This window comes from Lissotriton vulgaris, chromosome 5, assembly GCF_964263255.1.
Source record: "Lissotriton vulgaris chromosome 5, aLisVul1.2, whole genome shotgun sequence".
Lineage (NCBI taxonomy): Eukaryota > Metazoa > Chordata > Amphibia > Caudata > Salamandridae > Lissotriton > Lissotriton vulgaris.
In genome coordinates this window covers 1688596375-1688617056 of record NC_141693.1, presented here as the reverse complement: position 1 = coordinate 1688617056, position 20682 = coordinate 1688596375, and the positions used below count along the sequence as shown (strand labels likewise).

General features: G+C 50.5%; 1 protein-coding gene across 2 annotated transcripts in view; it reads left to right on the top strand.

Annotated features, from left to right (window-relative positions):
* The window catches only part of TLK2 (tousled like kinase 2), a 1405344-nt gene that overhangs the window by 1233915 nt on the left and 150747 nt on the right, over positions 1 to 20682 (top strand). For both annotated transcript variants that reach the window (XM_086923830.1, XM_086923831.1), the window contains one exon: positions 1292 to 1403. In XM_086923830.1, the coding sequence (XP_086779956.1) occupies positions 1292 to 1403 (112 nt within the window). The remainder of the gene's footprint in view (positions 1 to 1291; positions 1404 to 20682) is intronic.

Below are 20682 nucleotides of genomic sequence, written 5' to 3'. Positions count from 1 at the left end.
TGGATGTGCCTGAGCAGTCTTCAGTGCAACCTCAGTAAAACCAAAATACTAGTCTTCAGCATTACTCCCCCTTCCTGAAACGGTACATTTTGGCTTTCTTTTGCTCCTCCTACCCCTGCCACAGCTGTACACAACCTTGGGATGAAGTTTGACAATAAATTATCCTTCAGGTCCCAGGTGGGCAGTGTGGTAGGAACATGCTTTGGCCGTCTTAGATCCTCAAAGGTTTTGTTCTGATGGTAATCCATGCCCCTATAACCTCTCGGCAGGACTACGCTAACACTCTGTACTGGGGTAACCCAGTGTACCAATTTAAGAGACTCCTAATGGTGCAGAACACTACAACCCGGCTCATTCTAATCTCTGGAAAACACCCTCATTCATATATACCTTACAGAATTGCACTGGTTGCCAGTACATGAGAGAGTTCACTTCGAGTGGCTTGTGTTGGCCCATAGAGCCTTTTACAGGTCAGGTCCTTGCTACCTGGCCAATATTCTTAAACATTACCATCCAGCATGAATTCTGAGCTCCTTAGTTGATTTGTTGGCTGTTGTGCCAGATATTAATAGGAAGAAAAGGGGCGGCACCTCATTCTCTGCTCTTGCTGCCTCTGACTGGAATGCCCTTCCCCTCTACCTGTGTGGCACTAAAGATGAAGTCTCCTTCAAACGTAGTCTTAAAACTTGTCGGTTTAGTCTGGCCCTCTAATTAACTTCTTTTTACTAGTGGTTAACAGCGCTTTAGCACAGGGCACTGAGCATAGTAGCCGTGTGCTGTATAAAAACTACATGATTGATCTATCTACACATAAGAAGATATATTATGAAAAGTGCTCCACTATCCCCCCACGTGGGCTGGACTATTCGGTGCTTATCACTTCAGTGGAGATTCCCCTAAGAGAGAACTGGAATTACAGGTAAGAAACCATTCCATCTTTGCCACCTTAAGTGTTTTTCTCTAGGTGGTGCTTGTTGTCTTAGCACCAATTCTTAAAAAAACGTTATCTGATCTACAATATTGACAGTAAACCTGAAAAAACATTAGTATTACTACATCTGTTCTTTAGGTGTATTATTCACATGTTTCCCCAAGTTAAAGGATGTTCAGCTTAGAAGAAGTATCCCTTTAATTGCATTGTACAACAAACGCCCAAGGCCAGCATCAAGTTTGCCACGTTGGCCTTTAGGGTATGCTTGAATAAATAACTGTGTGGAGATTTTAAAAAAGAGAATTCATTATCCGATTGCTTAATAGACTTACTATTGATTTTTCATTTCCTTTGTATCAGGTATTTACCCCCAGAATGTTTTGTGGTTGGCAAGGAACCTCCAAAGATTTCCAATAAAGTTGATGTGTGGTCACTAGGAGTAATTTTTTACCAATGTCTTTATGGTCGAAAGGTAAGCAGTAAACATAGCACCAAATTTGTTACTATATTTCTTTTTGGTATTTATTGCATAATCAAATTGTATAGTACCTTTGTTGAGTTCCTTATTTTAACTTTTCAACCTAATATTCATACACTTTTATTATTTGACAGGTCCTCAGTTCATGCAGAGGAATGTCACAGCAAGGACGTCTCCTCCTCTAAGGCGGAGGAGCTTTGCCCCACTGCTCGCAGAGCAGAAAAAAATAAAATGATAACTTTGCTTACGGGGCTTGGTTGAGGCGGGGCGGGCTTGGGTTACAGGGGAGAAGTGGTTTGACAACTCTAGTGTACATAACTGCTAGCTCGGCCAAACAGTCATGCACACTTTGTATGTTCCCCTCCAGTCTGTAATGCACAGCCTGGTGAGGAACATGCAAAGGCCCCCAGTCCCTTTCTGAGGACTGAACCATGGCGCTCAGACCAATCACAGCGCTGCATTGCAGGGTTGTGATTGGCTACGAGGAGCCTGGCTGCTTCCTAAAGAAGTAGCGAAACGGCATCAGTCTTAAAGGTACTTTTTTAAAAAATATACATTTCAACCCACCCTGGCGCGCGCTGACTTCTGTTCTTGTCTTTCTAAGCCAGCTAGCGCAGATCCTTAAAGACAGCTAGCCTCTGTTGTTTGTTGACAGACTTTCTTCGACGTGTTGTCACCGATTTTTGGTGTGTCGGTTTTTTCCTCAATGTTGAAGAAGACTTATGTATTCAAACCATGCAGCACCTGCCATTGTACCATGTTGATCACAGATCCACACTTAATTTATCTCTGGTTCCTGGAGCACGACCACGACTCAAAGCTGTGCTCCGACTGCCGGGCCGTAGCTCCGAAGGCTTTGATGGAGTGGGGCCTAATGCTGCTTGCGGCCCGGTGTTCGGCTCCACGCATTCGCCTTTGGTATAGTTACTGGTCCCCATCAAAAGGAAGGTCCAGGCACCGTACTCCCACTCTAAAGTCATCAGGTCCTTCAAGTAAGAGGCAATAGAAACACAAGAAGTCAAAGCGCCCTTCAACTTATTCACATCCATCGGCCAATGAGGAGCTGTCTCGAAGCACTAGGCCTCATTCTGCGTAACCTGCTCCTGGTTGTGCTCCGCACTTCCATGCCTTTCCAGGAGCAACCCCAAACCCAGCTTGAACAATTCTGTGATGCCATGTGCCTCTTATTTGGTTGACCTGACCCTCCCGGTGCGCCAGAAGCTTAGAGGGAACTTCATTGGGTTCCGTGGCTGCTGTGCCGATGCCCCCCAATGGATCCGGTGGTGGATTCGGACCAGCGCTGGTTGTGCCCCTGCAACATTCCCCGGCGCCGCCATGCCCATTCCTATACTCGACGATCCGGATCGGCACCTGTTGATGCCGATTCTAGCACCGATGGCACTCTTGGGTCCTAGGCCAGTTCCTCAGCCTTATTTTGAGGGGCTAGGAATGGAGGATGATTGGGAGGAGTCGCTGGACCCTTTACAAGACCAGCCTTGGCATGAAATGGACTGGTATGAGGAATTGGGTCAGGCCAGGGGACTGGATGCCTCGCCATATTCTGGCCTACTTTCTTCACCCACTGTAGCTATGTAGGAGAGAGCTTCATATGCTAGGGGGGTGAGAAGGGCAACAGAGCTCATCGACCTGCAGCTCTCGTCAGTGGAAGTCAAGACAAACATCTTGACACAGGTCCAGCAGCTGGGTGTCTCCTCCTTGAAACCCATCTTGCCTTTCTACAAGGCCTTTTCTAGGAACCTTGGCCATGCCCAGCACAGGGGCTCCGGAGAATAGTACAGTCACTCTCTGCTATCGCCCTGCACCAGGTAACCCAAATTTCCTTACCAACCATTCTACCCCTGAGAGCTGGGTGATCCAGGCCCCTACCTAACAAGGTGCGTTCCTTTCCGCACCCCCGGACAGGGAATCCAAGAGATTGGATAGTTGGGCAAGAAGATTTTTTCTTCCGCCAGCCTTGAGGTCAGTGAACACTGCATGCCTTATTGGGCAGTTATTCAGACTCTTTGTGGGAAACAGTTGCACAAGTGCTACCACATGTTCTGGAGGAGGCCCGGGACCATTCTCTTCCAAGCGATATCAGATGGGAAAGATGCGACTAAGTTCACCATTCGTTGTGTTCTTAACACCACCAACTCACTGGGAAGAGCCATGTCATTGATGGTGGCTGTTCGACACCACGCCTAGCTGAGAACTTCTGGCTTTTCTGGGGATGTCCATGCTTCCCTTATGGACATGATCTTTGATGGCACCCGTCTCTTTGGAGACCAAGCAGACATGGCCCTGGAGTGCTTTAAGGATTCGCGGGCTACAGCCAAGTCGTTGGGCCTTTCGATGACCACTCGTCCCCTGTCTGCTTTTCCCCTCTTTTGTGGTCACGTCAGGGGCTTTCAGCCACACCAGCCGTTTCCCAGCCACAATACCTCTGAGGTTCAGCAACCTCTGCGTGGCTATGGGCAATGCTCCTTTCAGCCACGTGGTTCAGGCGACCAGAGGTCCAGTCAGTGCACTACTCCTCCTGCAGCCTCTAAACCTTCATGTGTGGCCCTTCAAGATCATGGGTGGCCGGTTGGTGGCCGGATCAGCCATCACCTCCACCGCTGTCAAAACATCACATCAGACAAGTGGATTCTTCAGATGTTCAGAAGGGGCTACTCCCTCGCCGTTGAGACTACCCCTCCCTCCGTGCCTCGGACTTACGACCGGCTGACAGAGAACTGCCTAAATTTGCTTCAGGAGGAAGTCAGTACTCTCTTGGCCATAGGAGCCTTAGAAAGGGTTCTGGTGCCAGAAGTAGGCTGTGATTGCTATTCTTGCTACTTTCTGGTCATGAAAAAGGACAAGGGCCTTCTTCCTATTCTAGATCTGCGAGCTCTCAACTACTTCCTCAAAAAGGAAAAGTTCGAAATGCTCACTCTGGTTCAGGTCTTGTCTGCAATAGACCACTGAGGCTGGATGATAGCATTGGACTTGCAGGAAGCTTATTTTCACATTCCTGTCCTGCCTGCCCATTGGCGCCACCTGCAGGTCACTGTAGGCGACGAGCACTCTCAATTCACAATGCTCCCCTTTGGCCTTAACAGTGCCCCTCGGGTGTTCACCAAGGTGATGGCGGTGGTCACAGCTCATCTGCCAGATCAAGGGTGCCAGTCTTTCCCTATCTCGACGATTTGCTGTTGAAAGTGAGCTCCCCCAGACTCCTCTCCCACCTCCAGACTATGGCGAATATCCTGCTTTCATGGGGTTCACTAGTCACGTGCCGAAGTCACACCTGACTTCCTTTGAGATACGCCCTTTCATTAGAGCTGTTCTGGATTCAGTGCAGTTTTGATGCTATCCTCCCGAGCGGCGAGTCCAGGATATTAAGCCTTTGATACCGATGTTTCAGCCTCTATCCTGGATTTCGGTGAGACTGACTCTGAGGCTGCTGAGCCTCATGACCTCCCGCATCCTGCTAGTGACACATGTCAAGTGGGAACGGATGTTCTAGTGGGCACAGCATCAGGGGAACCTCTCGGACATTGTCCAGATCTCGGAGGGTACAGCCCAGGATCTGCAGTGGTGGCTAACCAACCGTATCTGAAAGAGACAATTAGTTATAGATTCCTTACCTTGTGAATTACCCCCAGGGGTCAGACCGGATCCGGAGAATTTTTCTGCAGCAATACCCCTACGCGTCGAAAGGTGGCCGTGGTCGCTGGTATGACGTCGCAGTAGCTACTTAGACTCCACACTCGCGTGATGTCAGTTAGTTCTTTTTCCGCGCCAGCCAGAGCAGATCCGGAGAGAGCGGTACTTCCAGTCACTTTTTGACTGACTTTTTTTAAATGCCTCCTGATGCACGTCGGGGATGCCCGGTTTCAAGGCTTGCAGCTCCTGCCTAAAACTGATGTCAGTGTCGGAACCGCACCGCGTGTGCCTGTGGTGCCTCGACTGCAACCACGGTCCCAAGTCGTGTTCCGACTGCCGGACCATGAATCCAAAGTCTTTGCGGGAGCGGTCCCGAAAGCTTCTCGAGGCCCGGCAGTCGGACCCGTGCCAATCGAGGTCCCTGGTCATGCGGGAGTTCGAAGAGCCACTACCACCACTTGTCTTCGAAGTCTTTGCACTCCTCAGGTAAGACTTCTCCCTGTTCGTCTGCTGACGTGACGAGGGATGAGGGTGGTGCCCACCTGTGTCTCCGCGTATGGAGCCCGAAGGGTCGGCTCAGAGTTTCCTTCCCTTTCCGGGACCCGGAGCGACCCCTGCCCAGCTTTGAACTTCCGACGAAGCAATGCATGCCATCTTTGGGCAGCCCGACTCCGCTGGTGCTCCCTCGGGCTCTGCAGACTCTGCTTGGGGCCCTGGGCCTTCAACGCTGGCGGCTTTGGCCCCGGCACCGCAGGGTACCCTTGAATCCAAGCCTGAACCTGGATCGGCGCCGGTTGAATTCATAACACCTCCACCCAACATAGGCACGGAGTCTGACCGACGCTGAATTTTGCATTGATGGGTTCTTTAGTACCCCTGTTCCACCCTGGTTCTTTTAGGCCAGATTGGCAACCAGAGAAGGGTGAGGAGGACTGGGAAGAGTCTGGGGGCCCTTTAACTGACCACATGGAGTATGATCCTGACTGGAGATAGGAATTGGGGGATGCCAGTGGTCTGTACACCTCCCCAGACCTTATCATGTTATCTCCTCATACCGTGGCTACGGAGGAGGGAGCTTCTTACCCAGTGGTGTTGCGTAGGGCGGCCAAGGCTCTCAATTGGAGCTACCTACGGTGGCGGTCAGGACTAGCCTCCCTGACAGAGGTGCTTCAACCGGCAGCGAGCTCATCGGAGCCCCTGCTGCTGTTTAATGAGGCCCTCACTAACATCCTTTTGGGCACCTGGTCCAGGCCCAACACAGAGGCTCCTGTGGATAGGGGGATTGTCTGACACCACCGCCTTGCCCCGGGCAACACCACTTTCCTCTCCCAACACCCCATCCCACCCCTGAGAGCTTGGTGGTCCAACATTCTACATCTAAAGGCGCATTCCTTAACGCACCACCTAAAAGGGGATCCCACCATCTTGGGAAGAAGATATTTCCTTCCTCCAGCTTGGGACTGCGGTCGGTGAACGCTGCATGCCTGTTGGGCTACGGTAGCGCAGGTGCTGCCACAGTGCCCGGAGGAGCTCCTGGCCATGCTCTCTGGCGCAGTCGCCGAGGGGAGAGACGCAGCCAGGCTCACCATCGTATCTGGACTGGATACCGCTGACTCGCTAGGCAGAACGATTTCAACGTCGGTAGCCTTTCGACACTACGCCTGGCTGGTTTTTCAGTGGATGTCCAAGCTACCCTTATGGTCCCTTTTGATGGCTGTCGCCTTTTCGGCAACAAAGCAGAGAACGCAATAGAGCGCTTCAAGGACTCGGGCTGCGGCCAAGTCCTTGGGCCTCTCCACCATCCGCCCTGCGCTGTCAGCTATTCACCCCTTTAGTGGCTACGGAAGGGGTACCCAACCACGATCCGCCCAAAGCCACAGGCCCGCGCAAGCTGTTCAGACCCTGCGGGGACGTGGGACCCTCCACCGTGGGTCTAGAGGCCAGTGAGCGGGCCAGTACCACCACTCCTACTGCAGCAGCCTCTAAACCCTCCTAGTCCGCCCTTTCAGGGCCACCAATCGCCAGTGGGCGGCAGGATACGCCATCACCTCCCCCACTGGCACACCATTACGTCGGACTGGTGGGTTTTGCAAATAGTCCAAAGGGTCTACTCCCTCCCCTTCGAGACTGCCCCTCCATCCATGCCAAATCAGCACCATCGCATGTCTGATGATCATCTGGCCCTTTTCCAACGGGAAGTTTGGGCTCTCTTGGCCAAGGGAGCCATTGAGCGAGTTCCTGCCCCAAAAGTAGGTCGCGGTTGCTATTCCCACTACTTTATGGTGCCCAAGAAGGACAAAGGCCTGAATTATATCTCAAGAACGTCAACCTCTTCCTCCGGAAGAAGAAGTTTAAAATGTTGACACAGGAGACTGGATGGTAGCTTTGTACTTGGAGGACGCTTACTTTCACATACCCATACTGCCGGCCCACCGGCGTTACCTGCAGTTCACGGTAGGAAAAAAGCACTTTCAGTTAACCGTGCTCCCCTTTTGCCTTACCAGCGCCCCTCAGGTGTTCCCAAAAGTGATGGCGGTAGCTCATCTGCACATGCAGGTGTCTCCAGACTACGGCAGACCTCCTGCACTCGCTGGGGTTCACCATAACGTGCTGAAGTCACACCTGATTCCCTCTCAGAAGCTCCTTTTCATCGTAGCGGTTCTGGACATGATGCAGTTTTGGTCTTATCCTCCCGAGCAGCCAATCCAGGATATTTGGGCTATGATTATGATCTTTCAGCCTCTATTTTGGGTTTCGGTCAGAATGACCCTGAAGCTGCTGGGCCTCTTGGCCTCCTGCATCCTGCTGGTGGATCATGCCAGGTGGCATATGCAGGCTCTGCAGTGGGTCCTGAAGTCCAGTGGGCACACCATCAGGGGTATCTGCTAGATTGCGTTCAGATCTCAGAGGGCCCTTCATGTCAATTGCAGTGGTGGCTAACGAGCCAGGATTGGGTCAACGGCAGATCCCTCTCCCTTCCCAAACCGGAGTACACAGTGGTGAATGATGCATCACTTCTAGGGTTGTGTGGCCACATGGGAGAGACGGAGATCAGAGGCCTCTGGTCTCCGGCGGATTCTGGGCCCACATCAACCTTGTGGAGCTTCAGGCGATCCGTTTTGCACTGAAAGCATTCTGTTCGAGGCATGTGGGCTGCTGAATTCATATCTTGTGCATAGATTGCCGCCTAGTGTTGGGTCCGGATGATTACACTTTGTTGTCTTGGAAGAGTTTTCGAAGTATCACGAGGTAGGTGACTCCTCCCTTGGACTACAGTGCGCATGGGCATCTTCTCCATCCTCAGATTATTTTTTTACGCCATTGGGTTTGGATGATAACTCCTATACTCCAACTTTAAAATCAAAAACAAAACTTTTCTAAAGGCCAAAAGGCCTTTGACTCGACGGTATTGTTCTCGCTCAGTACCTCTCTACTCGTTCCAGCCTTCCATCTCGAAACGGTCGTCGACGCGGGCCGTTGGGCCTTTTCGACGCCACGCGAGTCGTCCGTCGATGGAAAGAAGCCTGTTTAAAAGGTGCCCACAATGCCACTACAAGTTCCAACATACTGATAAGCACTCGGTATGCAACAAGTACCTTTCCCCAGACCATAGGGAAGAAACCGATCCGGACAACATCTATGACGATGACCAGGATCTACCGGAAGCTCCAGACTCGGACCTAGAAATCGTCACCGCCTCGGACTACTCGGACTCCGATGACGACATCCCACCGGGGCTAAACGTGAGTACCCTGCCCCGACAGCAACTACCCCGTTACCAAAGGCTCCGGTCAAGGCATCGCCAAAAGGCCTTAGCCAAGATCATAAAAATGTTTCGCAAGCCCCGCCATCCGGCTCTGCTCCGAAACCGAAACCTTCTGAGACCCCAGGGCACAGTACCATCGTCTCAAAGAAGGGTCCAGAGCCAAAGAAGGTTGTCGACCCAAAGGGCGTTGATCACATTCTTTCCCTCTGTCCGAGGAAGAGTGCTGCACGGACAACACCAACTACATGTGGTACTGCAACAAACAAGGCGGTGTGGGGTCGTGGACCCTATGTCAAGAGGCTCTCCGTCTCTGGACATGGCTGGAACATCAGGGCTTATCCCTGGTGGTTCAACACCTGGCAGGATAACTGAATGCTGGGCGGACAAACTCAGCTGCAGGTGCATGATGGATCTGAAATAGACACGTTAGTGATAGATTCCTTACCTTAGAATATCCCCAGGTGTCAGACTGGATCCGGAAAGTTTTTTCGTCCGCAGTACCCCTGTGCGTCGGTAGGTGTCGTTGTACGGCTCCGCTTACGTCGCTGGCATCGTAGTCTTCGAGATGACTTAGCTGGAGCTACTTAGACGCACCCATGCGCGCTGACGTCAGTTCTTTCTTATTCAGCGCCGTCAAGCGCAGATCCGGAGAGAGCCGTACCCCTAGTCATTTTTTGACTGAGTTTTTGGGGGCTTTTGTCTCGGTTTTCAAGTCTTTTTCAATCTACAGGTGCATAGGTATGCCCGGTTTTAACTCTTGCTCTGCCTATCCCTGCACAATGTCGGCGACGAATCCACACCATGTCTCTACTGCCTGGGGCGCGACCACGACTCCGAGTCGTGCCCTCACTGCCATGGTTCAGAAAACTTTGCAGCAGCGGTCCGGAAAGTTGCTGGAGGCCTGGGAGTCAGTTCCACGCCATTCACGGTCCCGGTCCAGAGGGAAGTCGAGGGACGGGCGCGGGGCTATAAGCATCACTCTAAGTCATCACACTCTGAGTCAGATTAGGGGAAGCATAAGAAGCCGAAGCGTTGTTGCTCTTCGCCGGTCACGCGACGTGGCTAAACTGGCAGGTGGTTCCGCCCCTCCGGCTCTGGCGGAGCCTACGCAATTGCCGATGGCCTACCCGCCCTTTCCGGGTCCATCGGCGACTCTGGCCCAGCTGCAGGAGTTCCTGTCAGCTATGGCACGTGTCTTTGAACCGTCCGGTCCCCCTGGGGCGCCTTCGGGCCTCGCGGACCCAGGTGGGCTCCTCGTTCTTCCACATCACTTGCTCTTGCCTGACATCGACGCCGAGTGACCCCGTGGATCCAGGCCTGGATCCCCATCCATGTCAGTTGGCCCTGTGCGACCTCCACCGGCATAGACGACGCCGGCCGCAAACCTGGCCGACGCTGTCTCCGCCTCCCTCCCCAGCGTGGGACAGGTGCTGGAAGGGTGTCGGCCGACGCCGATTGGGAATTTCTCGTCCTTTGTCTAACCACCTCCGTATGTTCCACCTGTTCCACAGGCTATAGAGGTCGGGGATGACTGGGAGGTGTCTGAGGACCCTCCTGCAGCCCCAATGCGAGTTAGACCCAGACTGGGATGAGGATTCGGGGGATGCATGTGACCAGGATTATTCTCCAGGACCCGGCACACTATCTTCTTCTACAGTGGCTACGGAGGAGGGTAGATCATATTGCCCCAGTATTGGAACTTTCATAGATTCCCATGCTTTGTATCATTCCCCGTCGTCAGAATGGGAGCCTCTGTAAGTAGACAATACCTTAATAGTAAGCACAAAGTGAAAAAATAGGCCTAGGCCTCATCTCATTTCGTAGCTTTTTGTAAAAGAGACCAAATTCTTGCAGTAGCCAATCAGAGCAGCCTCACCCCATAGAACCTTCCTGAGAGAGCCTCAGATTTTCTACTGCACGTTGTGCAAGGGAGTCTCCATTGAGCTCTGCTCAATTTTCTTCACTTCTGAGTATTTTTCTCCAACTTTTGCCTATTTTTTTCGTCATATCTGACAAAGAGAAGTAAGCACTTTTTAGAGCCTGTGCTACTTGCTCAAAAAAGAGGTTGTTTGTTGAGGACAAACATGAGGACTGCATATACTGCTTATATCCGGATCATAAGGCCACGGACTGCAAGATTTGCAGAACCTTCTCCACCAAGACCTTGAGGGACAGAGAGGGACGTCTCCTCACTTGGCTACAGAAAATGAAGGACCGCAAGGAACTTATGTCTTCTGACAGTGAGGGCTCCTCTTCGATGGTGTCATCAAGAAAATCGAAGAAGAGGGGTAGGTCCCCCACTACTACATCTGATGAGCCCCATGTCAAGGCATTGCCTGGGACCTTTGATAGGTCTGATAGGCCTGCTTCCCAAAAATCTCCTCACCACGGTGAAAAGGAGAGGCAGGGAAAGCTTGAGGAGTCGCAACCTTCAAAAAAGGCTAAGAAGATCGTCCCTGTGACTTCACCACCCTCTGACAAGGATAGAGGGGTGAAAAAGCCTTCTACTGCGACTCAGGAGGTTGTTTCAGACAAGAAACAGCGTTAGTTGACGGTGAAAACCACAGGTACGCCGACGATTTCTATCAAGAAAGACTTGTCTGTAAAATTGCCCTCGTCGACGGGCTCGTCGACGACGGCTACGATGACGGCACCTGCGCCGTCGACGATCAGGAATACTGTGCAAAGGGGTTTTTAGAAGATTAGGACTGTGGGGGCGCACTGCCTGGGTTAAAACGTTACAAGGTGTGTAAGGAGCAAAAGTGTCGTTGTGTAGTGCGTAAAGAGCAGACGGAAAAACACCCTTAACCGTCCAAACAAGTCAAGAGACCAGGCAAATTTAACAGAAGTAAGCTCTCGCAACTACATGTGTGTACATCAAAAAAAGGTACAATGACCATAAGTAGGAAAGAAACGCAGAAGCAGGTTCTTTGGTGTAAATCCTCTTGTCACAGCAAGATGTTTAATTTCCTCCAGACTTTGAGAGTAATATCAATCGCCGACACGTGTTTCGTCGTGTACGGTTGAGTCAACACGACTCTTCAGGGCTGGTAATACAAAATAATGTAGGCAAGTTGTTATCTAAACATGTTTAACTAGATGCTGCATATGGTGACAATTGTGCAACCGACATGCAGTTGTGACGTGCGTTTGTATCGCACATGATTGGTGAAATTTGGTGAAGATACTTGCATACTCGGGCAAGTGATCGGTCTATGGTGCTAATGTGCACGTAGTGAGTGAGATTGAATTAAAAGACCTATGTGTGGTCATGAGTCACTCGTACACAGTGGTCCTAAAAATTAGAGGGTGTCCGTAGTGGTGGTGATTAAAACGTGAGATGTGAGACATCCTTTGTTCAAATAAATAAGTGAGGAGGTGTTTGTGTGGCCTCATGACGTGATAGTGACAAAGGTGCCTGTATAAGGTAAAGACCCAGAGAGCATGATTCATGCAAAATCTTATAATCTATGGATGATAGGCATTACCTTTCACTCCAATTCCAATGTGTGGTTGGAGTAAGTCTGGGTCTATAAAAGCTCAGTTTCAAGCTATATTAGGTAAGGACGAAAAAAGAAAAGAGAAGGAAACTCATAAGGAGGCTTCTAAAGGAAGAAAATGCTAGTAAGACTACGTAGAGTCTCGGGCAGCAAAACAAACACTTCCTTACCAATGGGTATTCTTTTAGTTTGTGAGACAGATGATGCTGATTAGGAAAGTAGTCGGTAGCAGTATATGGATAGAAAATTCGTATCCCACTGGTAATTTTGATATGAAAGTATAGCGCTATATAAAAAAGAGAGATAAGGGAATCATGAGCTTCTGTCATATGGCGCTAGTCTGTTACTTTAGACAACATTTGCTGGTTGTAGAACTCTAGAAAATTGCTTGCCCAGTAGCTCTTGAAAGATAAAAGTTTAAAAGTTTAATAGTACAGAAGGTTACCTGTGTCTCGCTATGCTGTAAGGCGGGGAGCCGGGAGGGGATTCTTTTGTGGCGCCAAATGAGGAAACGAGTACGTATCCTCTGCGGTGGTGTTCTGGCAAGTAAACATACAATCGTGGTGAGATAAATGTCCAATGGACATGCAATTAGAGCACTGCCACCCGACGCTTACTAATTAAGACGCGGGTCCGTGGTGTACCGATGGTACTGTGCCCTGGGGTCTCAGAAGGTTTCGGTTTCGGAGCAGAGCCGGATGGCGGGGCTTGCGAAACATTTTTATGATCTTGGCTAAGGCCTTTTGGCGATGCCTTGACCGGAGCCTTTGGTAACGGGGTAGTTGCTGTCGGGGCAGGGTACTCACGTTTAGCCCCGGTGGGATGTCGTCATCGGAGTCCGAGTAGTCCGAGGCGGTGACGATTTCTAGGTCCGAGTCTGGAGCTTCCGGTAGATCCTGGTCATCGTCATAGATGTTGTCCGGATCGGTTTCTTCCCTATGGTCTGGGGAAAGGTACTTGTTGCATACCGAGTGCTTATCAGCCACCATATGCAGCATCTAGTTAAACATGTTTAGATAACAACTTGCCTACATTATTTTGTATTACCAGCCCTGAAGAGTCGTGTTGACTCAACCGTACACGACGAAACACGTGTCGGCGATTGATATTACTCTCAAAGTCTGGAGGAAATTAAACATCTTGCTGTGACAAGAGGATTTACACCAAAGAACCTGCTTCTGCGTTTCTTTCCTACTTATGGTCATTGTACCTTTTTTTGATGTACACACATGTAGTTGCGAGAGCTTACTTCTGTTAAATGCGCCGTCGACGATGTTTAAGACGCCTGATGCCTGTTCGTTGTCGACGAAAATTACTTTCTCCACGTCGACGACGAGAGTCGCGTCAACGAGGACTACGACGTCGACGACCATGTCGACAACACCTGTCACCTTGCTGCTGACGAGGAGTTTGTCGACGGTTCCATCGACGATCCTACCGTCGTCGGCGATGACAATCTCCCCGTCGACGACTCAATCCTCGACGACGAGCGCAGTTTCTTCGTCGGCGCCTCAGTCGACAAGACAGTCTCTGAAGATACATCCGTCGACGACTATTCAGTCGACGTCGTCGACAACTGGAAAACTTGTTTTTTCACACAGAAAGAGACAAATAACACCAGAAATGACATCTCCACGGCAAGTCCAACGGTTTCCTCCTACCCTTTTGCTGGATGAGGACTCTGAAGAAGAGGCTTATAGCGATTTTGGCCAGGCTTATAGCCCTTCTGACTTACAAGTAAAAATACAAGACATCAGTTCTGAGGAAGGGGAAATGGAGCAACAACAATATGTTCCACAGGATTATTATGAACAACAGGAAATGCCAAGCATGCAGGTTCCTTTGCAGAAACCTCCACGTCAATCTCACGAGGAGATGGTGGCAATGCCATCCACTCTCATCTCTGATCTACAACTAATGTTGCAGTACTATCGGAGGCGATTTCCTACTCCTCAGGAGGTTCAACAGGTACGCTCTCCTACACATCCACCTCAGTTATCACAGCCTTTGACAGGACACTCTTTGCCTTCAAGAGGGCGTGACCCAGAGCCCGTAGAACATCCACAAGAGGTGGTGCCCATTCGGGATGATACAGATGATGATAATGCTTCATCGGATGTAGATCAGCAAGTGGACCCTGACCAAGACCAGAATGTAGACTGGAATCAGGATGACCTTCGAGATCCAGACCTCACAGGGCCTGATACCGCAGTCCCTCCTCCAGCAGATATCGGAGGCTTTCACAACTTGATGGAACGAGCTTCCAAGAGATTTGGTCTTCCGGTTACCACAGTTCAGTCCGAATGTTTTTTGTACGATTTCAAAGAACCATTCCGGAAATCCGTACGTTCAATCCCCATCATTGAACATGTTTGGTCTGAAGGCCTAAAAGCAATGCAGAATCCGGCCACGGTCCTCCCGGTGCTCCCCAGACTGGAGAAAAAATAAAAGACGCCAGAGGGCAGCCCGGCATGTCTACTAGGTCAACCAAAACCGGACTCGGTCATTTCCCAGGCCGCACAGAATAAATCTAAAAACCCATCCACGCCGCTAACGACGCCACCGGATAAAGAGGGCAGGCATTTGGACAATGTTGGAAAAAGATTCTCCACAATGGCCAGCCTCCTCTTTAGGGCGGCTAATGCTTTGGCGATTCTGGGGAGATACAATCGCCAGATGTGGTGTGACCTCTCCCCGTTTGTGGAAGAGCTTCAGGATGCATCTAAGGACGAGGTAAAAAAGATCTTACTGGAAGGAGAGAGAGCCTCTTCTGAGGTTATCGACTGCGCTATGGATATAGCAACTACAGCCTTCTGATCGCTAGCCGGCTCTGCAGTTCTGAGACGCGAGGGTTGGTTGAGAGCCACGTGGTTTAGACAAGAGGTACAAAATAAAATTCTGGATCTGCCTTGCGATGGGGAGATGTTATTTGGCAAACACGTGAATGACGCCCTACAGGGCATAAAGAAAGATATGGATACGGCCAAGTCCTTAGGAACTTTACAATACCGCAAAGTGCCTTTTAAAGGAGCAAGAGGAAAAGGATTCTCCTCCTATAGAGGCGGCAATCACCACCGCTACTCTTCCAACTCCCAACCTGGCCAAACATACAAACCCCAGTATTCCCAGAGGGGTTCTTTCTCTCGCCAGCCGCCGAGAGGACGACAAGGGCAGCAGAGGAGAGATAATACCAAAAGACAATAGCGGCCAGGTGGCTCTTTCTACTGTTCCTGTGCCTTCATTAACACCAGTGGGGGGCAGGATTGCCCATTGCCTCAACAACTGGATGGTCATAACAACAGACCAGTGGGTCCTAAACATCATCAAGAAAGGACACACGTTGGAGTTCCAAGATCTTCCTCCAACGAGAGCTCCAGACGCCTTTACACCCAAACATCTGAAACTCCTTCATCTCGAGGCCCACCAACTCTTCTCCAAGGGGGCAATAGAACCTGTACCTCTCTCCCAAAAGGGGAAAGGGTTCTATTCCAGGTTCTTCCTGGTTCGGAAGACAAAGGACAAGTGGCGTCCGATCTTAGATCTGCGACACCTCAACACTTATCTCATCAAGTTGTCCTTCAGGATGGTCACTCTTCAGGACATCCTCCGCCTTCTCAATCCAGGGGACTACATGGCGACCCTAGATTTGGAAGACGCTTACTTCATTCATCCAGCTCACAGGCAATATCTTCGATTTACAGTAGGCAAGAGCCATTTTCAATTCAAAGTACTGCCTTTTGGTCTCCGGTCCGCTCCGCGGATCTTTACAAAGGTACTGGTTCTGGTGGCTGCCTTACTCAGAAAGCAGTCTTTCGAAGTCTTCCCATATCTGGACGATTGGCTGCTAAAGGCTCCTTCGTTCCAAGAGGCGTCCAGGGCAGTCACGAGCTGCAGACAACTGTTCGAGCAACTGGGCCTTCGGCTCAACAGAGAAAAATCGATTTTACGCCCCTCCAAAAGAGCAAAGTTTTTGGGTGCGATCCTAGACACGGAGTGCTGCCTGGCTTTTTCTTCAGAAGAGTGCCAAACCAAGCTAATTCTTTCAGCTCGCCTTCTACGGACACGGAAGTTTCTGTCAGTTCGCAAATACAAATCGCTTCTCGGATCGATATCATCCTGCATACCATTGGTACCACACTGCAGGCTGCGAATGCGTCCACTGCAGGAACAGTTGGACAAACAATGGCGTCAGGTGACCGGCTCCTTCGACAGGATTGTGATCACTCCGGAAATGCGGAAGGCAAGCAGCTGGTGGTTGCTAAAAGACAATCTTTCAGTAGGTTTGCCATTCCAACTTCCACCATCTCCCATGGTATTGACAACAGATGCTTCCATGGAGGGATGGGGAGCGGTCCTCCAAGAACTAAAAGTCAGTGGTCATTGGAACTCAGTCCAAGTCAAGTTCCACATCAATCTACTGGAACTTATGGCCATTCGTCTAGCCTTACAGGCTTTCCTTCCAAGGATCTGCAACGGTTCAGTGCTGGTTCATACAGACAACACCACAGCCATGCACTACATAAACAAGCAGGGCGGAACGAGATCTTGCACCCTTTCGAAAGAAGCACAGAGGATTTGGAATTGGGTGATCCAACACAACATCACCCTTTCAGCGGAACATCTGGCGGGTACACTCAATGCCACAGCGGACGCTTTGAGTCGCCAAAAGACTATCAGCCACGAATGGGAACTGGATCAGACCATTCTAGAGGAACTGTTTGCACGTTGGGGGACCCCAACCATCGATCTGTTTGCAACTCCCCAAAACGCCAAATGCCAGTCCTAGGCAAGCAGGGTTCACCATCGGGGATCCTTTTGGAATGCGCTTTTGATTGCCTGGTACGGGGCATTTGTTTACGCCTTTCCTCCTATTCCGCTGATCCCGAGACTGATCCGCAAGCTCAAGGCGGAACCGTGCAGAATGATTCTGATTGCACCAGCATGGCCCAGGCAGTTTTGGTGCACAGAACTTCTTCTCCTCTCCCAAGATTAACCAATTCTCCTGCGTCCTGTTCCATCACTGTTGACAATGGCTCACGGACAGGTTCTGCATCCAGACCTGAAGTCACTACAATTGACAGCGTGGCTCCTGAGTTCAGAGAGTTCCAGGGTTTAAATCTTTCAGGAGAATGTAAAGACATTTTGGCCCAGGCCCGAGCGCCTAGTACAAATAAAACCTATCGGGCTAAGTGGAAGAGATTCTGCCTTTGGTGTAGGAGAGAAGGTCTACATCCATATACTTCTGCACCGCACCAACTCTTACCTTACATCCTTTCTCTTGCGAAATCTGGATTGGCTCCTTCTTCTGTAAAGGTACATCTAGCGGCCATTTCTAGATTTAGACGATCATCATCAGGTCCTTCCCTTTGGTCTGCAAGGATCATTAAACAATTCTTGAAGGGTTTATTCACGGTTTTTCCACCAGTCCGGCCTCCACCACCAGCCTGGCATCTTAATTTGGTCCTGTCACATCTAATGAAGGCCCCATTTGAACCTATTCATAGGGCCGACCTGAAGTTTGTCTCATGGAAACTGGCTCTTCTCTTGGCCTTGACATCGGCTAGAAGAGTTAGTGAGCTCCAGGCTTTCACAATTGAGGAACCTTTTCTACAAATCAAAAATGATGTTCTCATCCTAAGGACAAATCCAAAATTTGTTCCGAAGGTACCCTCAGAATTTCATCTGAATGAGCCGGTGGTCTTAAAAACCTTTTTCCCGCGGCCCTCCACGCCAGCTGAAAGGGCTTTGCACTCTTTGGACATTCACAGATGTCTCAAGTTCTACTTAGAGCACACGAGACTGTTCAGAAAGTCTTCCCAGCTTTTTGTTTCATTCAGTGCTCCACGAAAGGGGTGTCCAATTTCTAAACCCTGCATTTCCCGCTGGATATCCAGTGCAATACACTTTTGCCATCAGCAGCGGGGAAGCCACTTCAACGAGCAGTTCGTGCTCATTCTAAGAGATCGATGGCTTCATCGGTGGCTCTATTCTCAGGTGTCCCGATCAAGGACATATGTAGAGCGGCGACATGGAGCAGTGTCCACACCTTCACTCGCCACTACTGCTTGGATTCTTCTGTTAAAGAGGATGCGGCAGTGGGCCAGGCGGTTTTGAGGAACCTTTTCCAATAAGTCGGTGAGCTTTCCTTACTATCCCGCCTTCCTGTTTGCATATTTTGTATTACTTCTCATTGTTCTGCTTTGTGATGCAAATGTGTATCTGTTTTTCTTATCAGGATTATGTATGACATTTACAGGTACACATATTACAAAATATGCTTTTTCTCTTTACTGCTAGCTATTCTGATACAAAGCATGGGAATCTATGAAAGTTCCAATACTGGGGCAAGAAAACAAGTTACTTACCTGTAACTTTGGTTCCCCAGTATTGGTAACTTTCATAGATACCCATGCGCCCACCCTCCTCCCCTGGAAAAGCTCAGCCTTATTGTCCAATGATGTTGTTGTTCACAACGGCTACGAAAATCTGAGGCTCTGAGGCTCTCTCAGGAAGGTTCTATGGGGTGAGGCTGCTCTGATTGGCTACTGCAAGAATTTGGTCTCTTTTACAAAAAGAGGTGGATAAGCTACAAAATGAGATGAGGCCTAGGCCTATTTTTTCACTTTGTGCTTACTACTGAGGTATTTTCTATTTACCGAGGCTCCCATTCCGACGTCTGGGAATGATACAAAGCATGGGAATCTATGAAAGTTACCAATACTCGGGAACCAAAGTTACAGGTAAGTAACTTGTTTTCTTCTATGGTGTTGCGCAGGACAGTGGAGGCTCTCCACCTCGAACTCCCTACTGTGGCCATCAGGACTAATCTCCTGACAGTGGTGCTTCGGCTACTATGGAGCCGCTGTTGCCCTCTAATGACACATTCTCAGGCGTTATTTTGGGCACCTAGTCCAGGCCCAACACAGGGGCTCCTGTGGACAAGAACGTGGCCAGGCCCCGGGCGCCCCCTTTATCTCTCCCAACACCCCCACCCCGAGAGCTTGTTTGTCCAAGCCTCTGCTTCCCCAAGCACATTCCCTTTCGCTCCACCGGACAGGGAATCCAAGAAACTGGAGCTATTTTGGAAGAAAATGTTCTCTTCTGCCAGTTCAGGCTTGCGGTCTTTGAACACCGCATGTCTCTTGGACCGTTACTCCCATTCTGTCTGGGATACGGTTGCGCAGGTGCTGCCTCAGCGTCCGGTGCATACTCGGACAATACTTTCCCAAGCTGTTGCTGAGGGGAGAGACGCAGCCATGTTCACCATCCATTGTGGTCTTGACACTGCTGACTCGCTGGGCAGGGCGATTTCAACGACAGTGGCGCTACGCCATCACGTCTGGCTGAGGACGACTGGCGTTTCTGGGGATGTCCAGAACACGTTGATGAACATGCCCTTTGATGGCACTCGCCTGTTCAGCGATAAAGCAGACTGCGCATTGGAATGTTTTAAGGACTCACAGGCTACGGCCAAGTCCTTAGGCCTTTCGGTCACACGCACTCCTTCCGCTTCTGCTTTTTGCTCCTTTCGTGGCCAAGGAAGGGGCGCCAAGCATGTAAGTTTCAAAGCCACAGGCCTGCGCAGCAACAGTCTCAGCGCAGCCATGGGACCCGCAGAGGTGGGGTCACGGGCCGAGCATGTGGGTCAGTTCACCACCACCCCTGCAGCCCCTGCCTCCAAATCTTCCTAGTCTGGTGTTTCAGGCCGACCAGGAAGGATTCCCCATCACTTCCACCACTGGCGTACCGTCAAATCGGACTGGTGGGTTCTGCAACAAGTCCGAAGGGGCTACTCCCTCCCCTTCGAGACTACCCCTCCAGCCATGCCACCACAGTACCACTGCATGTCAGGGTATCACTTGACACTTCTCCAGCAGGAAGTTATGGCCCTCTTGGCCAAGGGGACCATTGAGCGCGTTCCGATGCCAGAAGTAGGTTGTGGTTGTTATTCCCTCTACTTCTTGGTTCCAAAGAAGGACAAAGGCCTGCGTCCTATCTTGGACCTTCGGAATGTCAGTCGCTTCCTCCGGAAGGAGAAGTTCAAGATGCTCACACTTGCTCAGGTCCGATCTGCCCTCGACCAGCAAGACTGGTTGGTTGCGTTGGACCTGCAGGACGCCTATTTTCATATCCCCGGCCGGCTGGCCCACCGGCGTTACCTACGATTCATGGTAGGGTATGAGCATTTTCAGTTCGCCGTGCTCCCCTTTGGCCTTACAAGCGCCCCTCGGTTGTTCACGAAAGTGATTGCGGTGGTCGCAGTGCATCTGCGCAGATCAGGGGTTTCAGTCTTCCCCTATCTCGACGACTGGTTGTTAAAGGCAGGCTTGTCCCAAACAGTCGTCTCCCACCTCCAGAC